The sequence below is a fragment of the Bombus terrestris genome, chromosome 6, assembly GCF_910591885.1.
Source record: "Bombus terrestris chromosome 6, iyBomTerr1.2, whole genome shotgun sequence".
NCBI lineage: Eukaryota > Metazoa > Arthropoda > Insecta > Hymenoptera > Apidae > Bombus > Bombus terrestris.
In genome coordinates this window covers 4,578,230-4,593,503 of record NC_063274.1, presented here as the reverse complement: position 1 = coordinate 4,593,503, position 15,274 = coordinate 4,578,230, and the positions used below count along the sequence as shown (strand labels likewise).

The 15,274-nt window shown below is 37.7% G+C and overlaps 1 protein-coding gene across 1 annotated transcript in view; it reads right to left on the bottom strand.

Moving 5' to 3' along the window:
• The window catches only part of LOC100650279 (RNA polymerase II elongation factor Ell), a 144,709-nt gene that overhangs the window by 2,952 nt on the left and 126,483 nt on the right, over nt 1-15,274 (bottom strand). Inside the window, exons 3-7 of the mRNA XM_003395837.4 lie at nt 5,686-5,810; nt 4,132-4,248; nt 910-1,149; nt 296-366; nt 5-211 (exon numbers count right to left, since the gene is read on the bottom strand). Coding sequence (XP_003395885.1) covers nt 5-211; nt 296-366; nt 910-1,149; nt 4,132-4,248; nt 5,686-5,810 — 760 coding nt within the window. The remainder of the gene's footprint in view (nt 1-4; nt 212-295; nt 367-909; nt 1,150-4,131; nt 4,249-5,685; nt 5,811-15,274) is intronic.

The following is a 15,274-nucleotide window of genomic DNA, read 5'->3' as shown; positions in this document are numbered from 1 at the left end:
GTACCGCTGGATCCATCGCTGGAACCAGGAGGCGTTAGATTCTGAGGTTTTCTTCTTTTTAACATGGCTTTTTCCTGTTCTGTGTAATAAGGCCAATCTTCTAGCACGTCGTTCCAGACGTATCTATGCAAATGATACGTGTTATCCCTCATGAAAGCTACCTGTTTTAGAATCATCGGCATGGCGGAACGTTCTCGATCTTTGATGCCCTCTGAAGATAAGATATTAATTAATTAATTTGCGCCAAAAATTTGATGGATAATCTTAAGTTTGTATTTTTCGTTTATATTCTTACCTCTGTTTATACGATCATACAGCTCTGGCTTTTTGTATGGCCTCAAAGCAAGAAGATGGATAAGCCTTTCTCTGTAAACAGAAAACAAAATATTCGTTAGAACTAATGGATACTTAGATAATTATTTAGACTTCTATTTTAAACCACTTATCTTACAAACTTTGCTTTGTTTTCGTTCTTTAACTGAACTTTTACGAACGTATTTATAAATGAAGAACGCATTGGTAGAATATAATAAACAGTATTGAAATGTACAAAATATTTATGATATAATTTAAAACTATCGTTTTATTCGACTGTCGAATTAAACGGTAAAAATATTGTTACTGCAGCATGATATATATTCTTGTTATTGTTTACAAAATTTCATAGACTTATCGCGTATTTTTAAAACACCCGTACCAGTTGCACCTAACAAATTGTTTTCTCTGCAAGTGTTTTAGCTACCAAGCGATATCAAAATAAAGGAAATAACGTCATGTCCTTGTGTGCTCTTCAAATATTTTTACTTTTTTTTAAATCTTTTTTGTTTCGTTCTCTGTTTTATCGTTATGAAAGTAAACAATGATCACGCGTTCTTCAAGGTACGATTATACGGTCTAATCGAAACTTACCTGAGTGGTCTACGCATGATCTCAGAGACTTTCTTCTCGGGTTGATTTCGGGCTGCTGGTTGATTATTGACGGCAGGTTTGTAAGCGGAAGACAATCTAGGCTGATTAACGGATGTTGGAATGCTCGTCGATTCCCGATACCTCGAATTCATTGGTGATGTTGATGGTACAGTTCTTCCGGTGGTATTCACCTTTACCTTGCGCCCGATGTCCGGACCATTTGGCTTGATAACTCTGGTGCTGATGGAAAATAAAAGGAGGAACGATAAGAGACATGCTGATAAATATTACTACTATTTTTAATATTATATTATACGATATTAGCGAGTAATATGTTCGTTCTTTATACGAGAATAGTATACAAGAATATGGTATACGAGATTATTTACAATCTTAGAATTTGTTATTATAAGTCGCAATGTGTGAAAGCATTATTGTTAAGAGAAGAAGAAGAAGATCGAAAGGAATAGATGAAATTATAGTGTTTCGTAACGCGAATGAATTCTCATTTTCGAAATGATACACGATATAACTTACGTTCCGATAGTTCTACCTTACTTTCCCACAATTTGCATGATCTACCAAGTTGATAAAATGATTGATAGTCCCCTACATCGTGAATAAACTAGTTCCCTGGTACATTAAATATTCATAATAGAAAGTACTATATACGAAACTATGCAAGCATAACCGTCTACGGTTGTTAAACGAAAGAGAACAAAAATAATGGTCGTTAATGCCCGCGTTTTTCCACTGTCATTTCCAGTTCGAAATCATTACGGCGTTAATAGCGCGTCCCTGCTATATATCGATTGTCCTGAAAAACCTTTTCCAGCAGTGATTAGATACCATAGGAACTTTACGATAGTAATATCGTACCATCATCTTAATATACAGCGTCAAGAATTTTTATATGACAGGGGAAAGTGATTAATCAATGAAATATTCAAGGAACGTTTTATAGTTGGCACGTAGCTATTTCAGAACGTTTCGTTTAATAGACTTCTATTTAATAAAACAGCTTATTTCGTGATTTCGACACATGCGTATAACGTGTTTGATGTAAATCTAAGCTCACAGGATTTTTGAAAAATCGATATCTCTATGTTTAGAAGAATTATTGATTATATGACACTCTTATTTTGGCAAAAAAGAAATGCCAGTATTTAATGTTCGAATAAATTACTGAATACTCCATGGTGAAAGTTATCCGCGTTGGAGACGAAATTCCTTTTCTTAATAAAAATTAATGATTTATATACGGCACTACTATAATATCCCTTTGCACCCCGGGTATCCAGACCACCCACCAGAAACTCCGAATCATTTTTACTACGGCCTGCCAGTTACTCCGAGACTACTTACAATCGTGTTTAGAATGTCGCCACGACGACGACAACGGAGCTGCTAATTCCATTTAGAATATCACCACGGCGGCGATAACGGACTTGTTAGTTTCGTTTATAATGTCGCCACGATGGCGACAACGGAGTGTAAAGACATATTAATCGCAATTATAATCTCCGCGAATATACAGAAGTATATAGAAAATAAGCAGATTTTCATTTTCTTTGTTTTGTTTATTGTCGTTACTAAGAAATGCACGCGTATCGTCTCTTACACTAATGAAATAATCTCAAGCGCGAGGGAGGTGGAAAAAATTGACAAACGCATATATGCGTCCGTAGGGATCAAAGGGTTGATTCAAGCTATGTATATACAGCACAGCTATGACTCTGTTATTCTATGTAATTTAAGTAAAAAATATGATAGTAAAAATGCAAAACGATCTAAGATACTAAACACTGAAAATGTGAAAGGTAGAATTCACCGTATTGGAAGATCAGCTAATTATAAGTAGTTCGCATAATATAATCAGCATAAATTGCTTCGTATAGTACGATAGGTATAAACGACTGGAATATTTTACCGTATATCGTATCAGTTAACGAGACCATTTCTATCTCTTAACGTCGACACCTAACCAACCCACGCTTGACGTCAGTAGACAAGGTTCTGGTTGACGCCAGTATCCCATCTAATGTCCAGTTCTAATCTACAGGAATCGTCTTTCCGCGAGGAAAGTGATTAATCGATTTTCCTTTCTGACGTAAGCCATCACCGGGAAAACCCATTATCAGCTTTGCTCTTAAACGCGGAATTATGTAACCGGTGCTACCACTAGGCAACTATAGAGAATGCAACTGGTTCAAACAACGCAACGCCTCAGGTTATTCTTTTCTTTTGCTCTCTCTTCTACGTTCCTACGATGGGATTTTATTTATCAGAATTTCACCTATCGGAGCCAAATTTTATTTATTATTTTTATTATTTTAGTTACTCTTAATCGGCAATTTCTATACCTACACAATTTAAAGCTAATAAAAATAATCGAATTAATCGCAGCGAAGTGGATTTTACTTCTTGCGAACGTGAATATACAAAAACGATGCGACATATTGATGAATGAGAAATTAATCATGTATTAAGAAATTTTTGTATTCGAAAGATTGAAAACTCGAGGGATGAATCTTCCCTCTATCGATTAAACGTACTAACGAGAAGAATAGTTAACATAGAAATCCGCTATTCGCAATATCTTGTTACACGATTTGTTTATGTAAACCGTGTATCACACAATATATCTATGTACGTAATAAGTTTCATCCACAGCGACAGATACCAAAGATTTCGGACCTAAGTCGAACTTGCGGGGCTTTTTTAACCTTGACCGTTACTCTGTTAAACAAATTAACTAATCCGCCTACACGATATCCATCCATTGTCTTACGATCCGAATGATCTTTTCTTTTTCGTTCTTTAGTTACATCTTACGCGATGATGTCTCTCGTAAAATGAAGATTGGCTTATGTAACTCAAAAATTCCCACCTCTTCCCTCCTCGTAATTACCAACGAACATCGCGTAAACGATAACGAATAAACAAAACTGGCATCGAATTCAATTCAAGAATCGTTCGAATCGTCATGAACAATGGATCTAGAGATAATGTGATTTGGGACGAGGGTCAACTTACCGAGCAAGGTGAAGTGCATATGAATATGACGCAGAAGCCACTAGAAAAATAGAATGAGCAAGCATACAAAGGAATGAAACCGTGTACGAACTCGATAACGAACTCGTCGAAGAAAAATCGGCCTCGATCCGGAGGATCGACGAAGTCGAGCCTTCGACGTCCGTATCTTTTCAAGGGGTGACTTACCATTTGTTCTTGTTATTCTCCTCGGCGACGGCCATCCGATGCCTGGTTGTCTCGTACACATCGTCGTTCGCTTGTATCCGCATTTTACACGGCAATGCGCCAAGACTCTCCAGACTCCTGCACAGGAAAAATGGAACACCATAAAGAGACCGATAAGTCGCTAGAACGAGTCTTGACGCCGTTTTTCCCTTTTCTTTTTTCCGCGTCGTTTCCCGTGTCTTGAAAATGTACCACGCGTTTGAAAGACGCGCAGTCTCTAGATTCGAGCAGTGGGAATCGATTTGATCCTCCCACGAACAGATGGTTACGCGGTGAAGTTTAAGATTGATCTCTTCTCTATATATAAAATTCTTGCCAAAGTTATAGACGAACTTTATCCACGGAATAGAAAATTTAAGATCGTTTCTCTTGGTAATTTAGAGGATACGTAATATCTTTAAGAATTAAAAATGAATTTTAGCTTCATGGACTTGATACATTATCCGCCAGGAAATAGATCTTTCTTCAGCATTGTTAGAGATTAGCGTTGGCTCTATGAACCTGATATATTGTCCGACAGAGATTTAATTTTCTAACTGACAAGATACGGTAAGAATAAAGGTAGTCGAAGACTGATGGAAGGAATAAGAAATATTATCACACCGTTGCAGAGAGTAAATCCGAATTAATTCCTACGCTCTTTCATCTTCGTCTGTCGCTTTATCTGTGGCATAAAGTTCGTGAAAGTAAGACTAATCATACGTTCGAAGGACAGTTTTCAATTATCGAGAAAATGTTTCATTCATGGAACATCGGGTCGAACGCGATTATAAAGAGATGTATACCCTTTCCAATTCCAAGCGTTATGGTAACGTTAAATTTAAACCAATTTCAAAATCTGTCCATCAAAATCACACACGTAAATATCGTATATCGATAATTATACGCTTTAGGAATGTTATAGAAGAAAAATTCTGTCGTATTTATACAATGATCGCGTGTAAGTAATGTGCCCATTAAGTCTAACGACAAAACAATAATAGTTACTGATGGTTTCGACACGATCCTCCGTTTGAGGTATGCAACTATCTATTCTACACGCTACTGACCTCACTAAAGAAATAAAATAGACAAACTCGAGGATGGTGTCCCGCTGGGGGTAGCCATCCACGTGTTATTTAGCAATTAAGCTAGAAAAATTTACCGAATGTTCAGCTGGACAAATTCTGAAGTACAAACTAAATCCCGTTCTTCCGACAAGGCCACAGATCAGCGTCAGCTGCGATCATTTTACTGGCGTCATATACGTATCGAGTCCAAATCCGCGCGAATTATACAAAATTTCCGGAACCGTGGCGGTAGAATCGAAAAGAAGTCGATTCCTCGTGCGAAAATATGCAATAATTTTTGACAATCTTTTTTCACGCGAAGCTTCATTTTCGAGAAAATCGAGTTTGAATCTGTTCAGTTCACTCGATCTGGCTAGCTACCCCGTTACTTTTATTTACGTAGGTTCAGAAACGATAACAAGCTGATTTTACGGATTGACTACACACGACACAGATAGTTACTTACTTAGGGCTCGTTTGTTGGACGCATTCGAAACTTCCCTGAGGACCCTCGATGTCTTGATTGCCAGAAAGGCTAAACGTAAATCCTGTTGATCCATGGTTGGATTGGGTAGGTGGGAAGGACAGTTGCTGTAATCAGAAAGTCACTGGTTATTCGTGTGCCTTTATTCTGCTAATAAGGTCGTATTAACTTATGAAACAGCTTATGGTGTAGTACTTGGTGTGTATGTGACACTACCAACCATATAGTATTCTCATGTTCCTATACCAGTGACAGCTATTTATATCTACCGGTTACATGAAACTGTACAATGTACAAGCATATGTATCTCCACTTGCCTATCTATCTATCTGTTTATCTGTCTGTCTGAGCTTTTAAATAAGATCTGTATAAGTAGGATCTAATGTTCCTCGAGGCAACGTTTTATACGTTGGTCCTGTTGTCGTTACTCGCGTTACGCGCTTTAATCTCGTATCATGTGTTTCGTTTGGTCTCCTTTTATGCATCTTTTCCTGTATCACAATATTGCGCGAAAATTGGTTAATAAACACGTAACGATAGAACGAGGGTGAATTAAGACGAAACGATGACTTATTTTTATTTTCTATATCAGATATAAACAGCAGTGGTCTGATCGCTAGAGATCGTGGACTATTGGCGAACAGGTTCCCCAATAATTATCGGAATGAGAGAAATATGATTCTTTTTATGTTTTTATTATGTCATTAGGAGAGAATTTTATTGAGATGATTGAGACGCGTGCGATGAGAATAATACCAAACACTACTATATTTGTATTACCTTCCGTGTTAATTCTCGAGGTAAAAACTGACTTGACTACCAATACTAGCTCACTCGCATTGACTACTTTTCTCGTTTATCCTTGGCGCACGCACGGCGCTCAGAAATATACCTCACCGGATACCATTGTGTTCGTTGGGGTTCGGGAATCTTAACTACCAGTGTTCGCCAGCAGTGGTCATAAAAGTATACTTAAATGCTCAAGAACACGTTCGCAAATAGCGAGGCCAGCGAGGACCGACCATTACACGAACTACGGACTATTAGCGTGACATTATACGAAACTGCGTTACGAAGGAACGCGCTATGCATAGCGCTACTACTGTATTTCGTAGTAAAGTAATTCCAATATTATCAAGTTATTCGAAAACAGTCGTTTTAATATCTTTAATTATACAATCAGGATGCGGATCAAACATAATTTACAGCGAATCACGTATAAGCTATAGATTATATCCGATTAACATCTTTTTCAACGTAACACACGCTACACAAAGCAGCATTCAGATTTTCCACTGAAACACGTCCTCTCGTTACGTAAATTGATGGAATAACGTTGATTAGAAGCACCCTGTCAAATTACACCTAACCATCCACGATTAAGCTCCAGTGGACATCGTTTGGCCGGCTTTTAACGCGGTTCCCGCGCGACCATAATTTCGACAGATAACAAAGGTGCGCTGTGTGCGCGGTATCGGCGTGCTGCGATAATTTCAAGCTCTTTCAGCCTTGCATTCAGCCAGCATGCGTATGGATGCGTCTATTCGCCAGCTACGAGTAGCGATAAACGTGGCGAAATTGGAACGACACGAACGTAAACGAAGCGGCCGTGGAATTTGGAGAATTAGCGTGTAACGCTAACGATTACGCAGCGATGTGTGTAATTTAACCTCGCTCGGTCCGCATGCATCAATTACGATATCAGAGTGATGGTCGCAACTGACGACGCGTAATTGTCGATCCGCCTATCTTAGATCGTTATCCGTCAGCCGTCCCGATTGATCGCAGAAACGAGCAAGAAAAATTGGTGCCGAGCGCAGTTTCTTTTACATGTGCTCGCGATGAATCCTCTTACAGTCGTCCATGAAATTGTTTGAATACTTTCAGAAACTTTTTACACGTATAGTAGGCACGTTACGTGAAACATTCTGAAATTTTATTAGCGCCACAAAGAAACGAGATTTATTGATAAAATTCGAAAGCAATCTGAAAATATATGCAGGAGTTACGAATTATTTATTGCCAGTATAAACTTGGCAAGTTATTTGAACAGTATTGTACATTTAAGGCCACTATTATATTATCACGTAGTAATTTTTTGCTAAATATATTTCCGAGATACGTGTTATGACCTCTACACCCTACGTACGTCTTCGGATTGATATAGTCATGATTGGTCGTGTTTCACTCTGGCGTTAATAACATTTCAAGATGTTTTGTATTACGCGCATAACATATCCATAAGAATTTGTTAGGTTAGGTGCTCGCATACTTTGCGAGCTACGGTATCTTCGAAATTGCGAACGTTAAGTTGAACTTGATTGATAGAATATATTATAGTAATAGATACAGATAGTAATAGTCGGAGTAAGAATTGAAAATGTCGAAGTGGGTCTCACTTCAAGGAAAACTTCACATCTTCTCAAGTGTTCAATGTTCTTAGTCCCAGAAGCCACTGCGTATTGTTTAACACTGTATCAGTGTGAAGGGCCTCTCAGCCTCATAGTCTTTTCTAGAAACAGATGGCGCAGCGAGGTATAGATAAATCAGTTTTTTTGTAATTATGCAAGTACCCATAGACCCACGAATTCCTCTCTCTATTCCGAGATAAAACCTCAACAGGAAACAATTTTGGTAATTTCAATTTTAGTCTCTAACGAAATACTTATTGATTAGCTATGCGTTGTTTTGTTTCATGAATGATGTTTGCAGTATCGGTAGGTAATGAACACTGTCGGTAATAGATGGTAATTGCATTCATAGAACTAGAGTGTTTATTTTTACATATGATTACCAACATCGTAAATCTAATTAGAAGCCTCTGTATAACGAAAGCGTTAATGGATAGAACACATCAATAAATATTTTGTCTTCGTAACGAATACAAGTTCATTAATTTGTAACGATTAGCAAATTATAATCACATACTACAAGATCATTTTTTGTTCACATATTTATAGGAACTTTCCTTAAGGCAGTGGTAAATATCAGGAATATAAGCAGTAATTTAGATTATTCAAAGATTGCCTTTATCCAATGATGATACTATTATCAAAACAGGTCCTTTTTCGTTTACTATCAAATTCCACAAAATTAAGATTCCATTCTCCTATAAAAAATTCCATACATTTGCTACTAACTACAGTCTCGCTTGAAGATTTCCCATGTGTCACGAGGTCATCAGACACGCTCATCAATTAATAATCACGTTTCCAGGGTCGATCGAGCATCGTACAGTATCGTCTCGAAGATACCTAAGCTTTTTCGAGATACTGTAACGTATAAAAGTATCATTCTGACAAAGTACTACGCCAGCACTTCGTGGTTCGACGTCGTTCAGAACGAGATGTTTCGCAATAATATTTTGTCAGTTGCGCGATGACTCGTAAATAACGGTCGGCAAAACGGTAGTCGATGGAAAAAAATTCCTTTGCTTCGTATCAAGGATGAATCGTACGATTAAAATTCGTGTAAACGGGTTGTAGTATAAAAGCGAATAGAACCGTATAGAGGTTACTGCGGTGAAATTTTGTTTCAGATATGCAGCGGAGGATGCGATGAACATTATCGTATCCGGTGTGCATCGAACGTGGAAATGGCAAATGGCCCGGCATGAAGCTCGTGCAAATCCGTTCGCGGAAACATTCTGACGTTTATGGTAACAGAAGTCTCCTTTGGTACGGGAACAACGTACATACATCGACAACTACGAGTCTATATGTTGTCGGATTCGTGCTATAAGGACTATTTGCATCGCGATGACGATGACAGAGAGCAGACACATTTGTCCGTATTCAGACCTATGACGAAAACGAGATCAGGAATCCATTCCCTTTTAACCAATACAAATAAATGTAAGCCTAAAGTGGATTTAGTAGAATTCGAATCATTTAAAGGAAAGTATAAAAACTAGAACAAGTACAAAACGGTGCCTGTTTTTTGCTATATTGTGCGATAAAGTAACTTGCCTTAACACATTTATGATACACGATCTAGATATTTTTTATATTTAGATATTTTACTTTCTATAGTTCATTTTTATACCCGATTCATTCACGCGATGTATTCACAACCGCCAGATAAGAAACCCGGTTTCCATGCTTTCGAGAATTAACTTCTCCTCCGTCGGTACATGCACACGAGAGATCTGCGCAGCTTTTTCCCCGATTGAATTTCATCGAAAGTCAGTCGAGCACGACCGATTATTTCGCAACGCCCATGGTTGTACCTCTGCCCCTGCGCGTCTCCCACTCCTCTTCCCCTACCCCATTTCACCCCTGGCTGTTCCTTTCTCTTCCTCGATTCCTACGAAATCCTTTCTTTTTTTCTCTCGCTGCGCGCGGAACGCCTCTTGACATTTGGAAGTAAATCGGTCAGCGGATCGATTACTTTTCGGATAACGCGTTCAACCTGACAATTAAGTCGCAAGTTGAAGGACATAGAGGAGAAACGATCCCTGTCTAGATTCCTCTTTTTTCAGCAAAAACGAAACGATGTTTTATAATTTAGAATCTTTAATTTTTCTTCGATATATTTTAATTTCTCTTTTAGAGAACGTTTATCGTGTTACATAGTAGTCGCAAGTGTATCTGTAATTACGTCTATGACCGAACAACTATGCACAACGAAGGAGGGCAACCTTCGCGGATGAAATCGTTGAAAGAACGATTCGTAGATACGAAACTCGAGCGTAAAAGGCTGACCGGTATCACGCATGCGCAGAACGCGAAAACTCGTCCCGAAAATTTAACCAACCAAGCGGATGGTAACCGTTGCGAAACGTTTGTCGGTATGACATGACCGTGCAAACGAGTTCAAGCGATATTATTCGCTTTCGATAATGTAACCACATCGTCTCGGTTTCCACGATATACTTGTTTATTTTTCTTCTTTCCTTACTCTATATATATATTTTTTTTGTCGATTTTCTTTACCCAGCCACCAAAAACCGGTCCCCGAAGCGATAGCAAATGACGAAACGATTAATGCGTATGTTTACCAAGTATTACGGAATTACGACATTTTTAGTTCACACGACTCGATGCATGTTGATCTTGGAGAGTTCAAAAAAAAGTTTTTGTCCGCCGACTGTCATTCGCTGATATGTTAATGGCGGATGTATCGAAAGTTAGGGGCAGCAGTGGTAGAGTTAATAGAATGATTCTTAGCAAGGTAATTTTATTGTTACGTTTGTAAATGTCGTTTGAGTTTTGAGTAATAAGCGATTGATCCTATTATCTTATCTAGCTAACAAATGAAAGTTAATACGACAGATGAATCTTGAGGATTTTCAAAATTAGCAACGTGTAGAATGATACTGAAGTTCCAATGTTGACATTTGACGAACGTGATTTAACAGGAGTAAAAGCTAGCGTAAGAAATAACGGGGAAAGAAGAAGATCGCGAAAATCTTAAGATACAGAAATTATTTAAAATCAAAATGAAGACCAGTAACAGGAACGTAGGGTATAGGTAGGACACGTGTATACGTGTACGCATTTTCTAAAGCTTCTTAAGTTTAGATTAAAAGAGAGAGTGTCCTAAAACAGAGAGACATAGGAAGTTTCTACAAACAAAAATTTGCAAATAAATAGCTAATTTTTGAAAATAACTTTTTACATAAAGTGGTTCTACGCTGCTTCAATAGTCTCGGGCCACTATACTCTTTGATCCAGCACTGACTAAAATATATGATCCGCCTTTCTTTGATTAATTTTTCGAATATTAACCCCGATGGACTTGACTGTTATACGCTTTGTAGAAAACATCATCAAATGATCGCGATGCAAATTTGATACGAGAATTTCAAATACAAGATTCAAAAAGGAAATTTGATAAGACACGTAGGTACGTTAAATCGTGGGTCGTCGATCGGATGAAATCGGTATATAAAAAGAAACGGGGTAGAGAGAAAATGACGACGTGAGACGAGTGATCGTAATCTTCGAGGAGGAAGGAAACTTCTCTCACGGATATTCACATATCGAGGACACGAAGGATCCCCCTTCTCTTCTTTCCTCTTAAACGAAAGGTTGAACCGCACGAGAATGCGAATGAAAGTTTCGTGAAGGGAGCAAAGCTGTTCGTTTAAATTTCACTACTCGAAGGACGACCGTCGCGTCGTCTCTTTACTCGTCACGGCATATTTTCTGCGACGAATGTTGATTACAATCATTCTCATATCATTCCTTTATGACAAACAAACATAGCTATACAAATCGACTTGCATCGCACTTGTCTTTTAATCCTTCTTTTTTTAGTCTTCAAATTTACTTTTAATTTTCGAAGTTTTTATCTACATGCTGATGCAACATGTTGTATAGCTTTATCTTGTAAATATTTGCAGAAGATTAAGAGAATACAAAGTTCCGAGATTATTCCATTTCTCTGAAATTCTCGAATGTTTGGCACGATGTTGCCATTAAAATAGCTACAAGAGTATTAGAAAAAGAAACGCGTAGTATTTCGATTTCTCCTTGTTATTTTGTATTTTTATTTGCTTTCCGAATCGGCTGTAGGACGAGGCTATTAAATATTCGAATCTCGACAAAGTCCGTTCAAAATTGTTTCAACGAACAGGTAAAACCGTAGACCAAGCTCTACTCCTTGAAATTTGAAATTGAAATGACGAGTATCACATTTATCGAGGTCTAGGTCGGAAGCCAGACGTACGTGCAGGCTAGAGTATACACAAGGTACGTGTCGTTGTCGTAGAATTTAAAGTCCAATGAAAAGATAAAAAACACAAACGAATACGAAACAATATAATACAACAATTGCCAAAGTATATTTATTTATCTGTGCGATAGATATCCAGCAATGTCAAAGTATCAGAAATGATCCCGACCGATTAATTTATTAACAATTATATTACACATTGAGCCAGCAGTGAAATAACGTGCGAGGGTCGAGTAATATTATTATAAAATTGCGAATAAAATAAATTATTGCTTTTTAGGGTTACAAAAACTGTATTAGAACAACGAATACATCGCGGCAATTTATTATGTATATAAGATTGTTTATTACGGTATTATAAAATACTTTAATCTCGACGAATTTCACACAATTATAGGATGTAGATGTAGAAAGGAATAGCAACGAAAAGAAAATATCGAAGAAATTTTCGAAATTCCTTTTCGTGATCACAATGTAAATTCAATATGTGTAATTAGTAATTAGTCAAAAGATAAAGAAATTGCCAATGAAATACATATTGCGTTAACGCAACTTTTAATGGCATGGATTGAAATTCAATCACTTTTTGAGATTAATCGAATACACCATAGTGTTACATTCTTCTCTTTGTGTGTGTGTGTGTGTGTGTGTGCGTGTGTCAACAAATATCAAATTCCATATTTAAAAGAGCAAGCGTACGAAATGCGCACACTTTCAAAGGAATGAATCCATTTTCCTTTGTACAAATCCCTTTGTACGCGAGAACGACGCTTGTATTCGATGTAGCTGACAAAGAACCGCCTCGAGTGGTCTACGTTATCAGAATCTCGATAAAAAGGCGATAATCACGGTAGCGATTTCAGACTGTAGAAGGGAAGCCCAAGAATCACAGTCTGGATAGCCATAACATTCTTCTTTTTTTTTCTTACGACTATGAATACGACCAAATATAAGGAGAATTTAAGAAATTCAAAGCGAAAAGAATTCTGTAAAATTCGGTAGAAACAATCTCACCGTGAGATTAAAGTAAATAAATTAAATATAGCTAAATGGATATGACTTTACTAATCGAAAAATAACGACGATAAAAGTAATTTAAAGATTGTAGTAATCTCCAGCTGGATCATCGATCAAGATGTCAGATAAATTGACTAGAAAAACTATATTGTAATAAAGCAGTTACGATATTGTCGAGCGCTGTATAATTTATCCAATATATTGCATTCGTATGAAAATTGTACGTATATCGTTGGTTTTCTTCAAATAAATCCTGCTCGATACGGCATCTCGCTCTACAACATACAACGTCATACCACCGTTAAACGATTCGAGCTAAAAGTCGTGTATGTAATCGCGATAAGGTCCTGTTGCAATGCATCTTATTAAAACAGCAGTTATAAATGTACGCTCGAGACACGTGAACACAACATGCAACTTCGCCAAACAATATTTCGCGCTATGTAAATTGTAGCTTTATTAATGTTGCATTATCGCATTTTGTTGCTAATGTATATGCGAACAAACGGAGTTGCGCTTTCGTATTATACGAGAAGGTTGCGATTCGATGGATGGAGACAGATGTGACAATTTGGCGCGGTTTAATCGCATTGCAAGTTGTTATTTCTCTTTTTTTTTTCGCTAATTCGAAGATGACACTTTTTATGCAGGTTTCTCGAGAAGCTGAGGAACCAAGTATTCGTTCAGATAAATTCGTTAAGGTAGAATTCCCTAAGTTCTACCATCGATACACTAGATTGAATATTATATACGACGATACTTGTATTCGAATGAAAATTTTACTTCTTTTTTAATCAAAGAGATATTCGTGTTAACGGACTATAGAATAGATATAAATTACAAGAGGGGCAATCCAGATGGTTTAATTTACCAAATTAATTTGTTCTTGTTTTAGTAATGTTTTGAAATATTCAGAAGATGCACAAAGGATACTGGAAATCCTACTATTATAGAAAATCGAGGAAGACTACGAATAAAAAGAACTAATCTCCAGTTCCTAATCTAAGAGGACCGACTGAGGTAATGAAAATGCTACAGTGTGTCTTAACCGATTATCTGTAGATCGCTCGTTACTTAGAAACCTCTTTAACCCTAAAATTGAAAATTTCATTTTAATTAAGCTTCATTCCAGTATCTTATATCGTAAATATACAAACGTAATGTAGGAAGGAAGTAGGAATTCTTCGGACAGAGTCTGCATAGAGTTCATCCAAGACATTAACGACCCTAACAACGCGAGATGATTTTTCTTTTTTTATCTAAAGTCACATCTAAGCTAAGTTCAACGTTCCATAACCAAGATAAAGAAATATAAAAAATTGTCTAACAACGATCATGGGTTCGGGAGGTCCACCTTCTTCCTAAGACTATGGTTTCTGTCATAAACGCAGAGACTAATTTCAACGACGTCAGTCAGACCCGATGCACACGAGCGATACGACATCGTCGTGACACGCTCTGCAATTCGCTAGATTTATGGCCGTAGTAATTCAATGCACACAGAAGCGGATAATTCGTCAACGTGATCTGTTCGAAACGTAAGGCTACCGAACGGTATGGTGTCGCCTTTACAAAATCGCAATCGCTTCGCATCGGTTGCATCGGGGCCTTGCGATTCGCGCGATTACCTTTCGATCTGTTTGCCAACTCGCCCACCTATTCGAGCTGTTGGCTTCGAATTATTTTGGTGCTTAAAGCCACGACCAGCCGAGAACAGAATCGTTCAGCAGCCGCATACGTTGCATTCCCTCAAACGTGGAATCGCGCTGTGCGAACGCGGTTTTATCAAATCCCACGATTCACGTTTCAACGCGGCGAATTTTGGTATCGATACGCCAGCTCGAACGGAATCCTCGTGTACTCTATCGTTTCACGC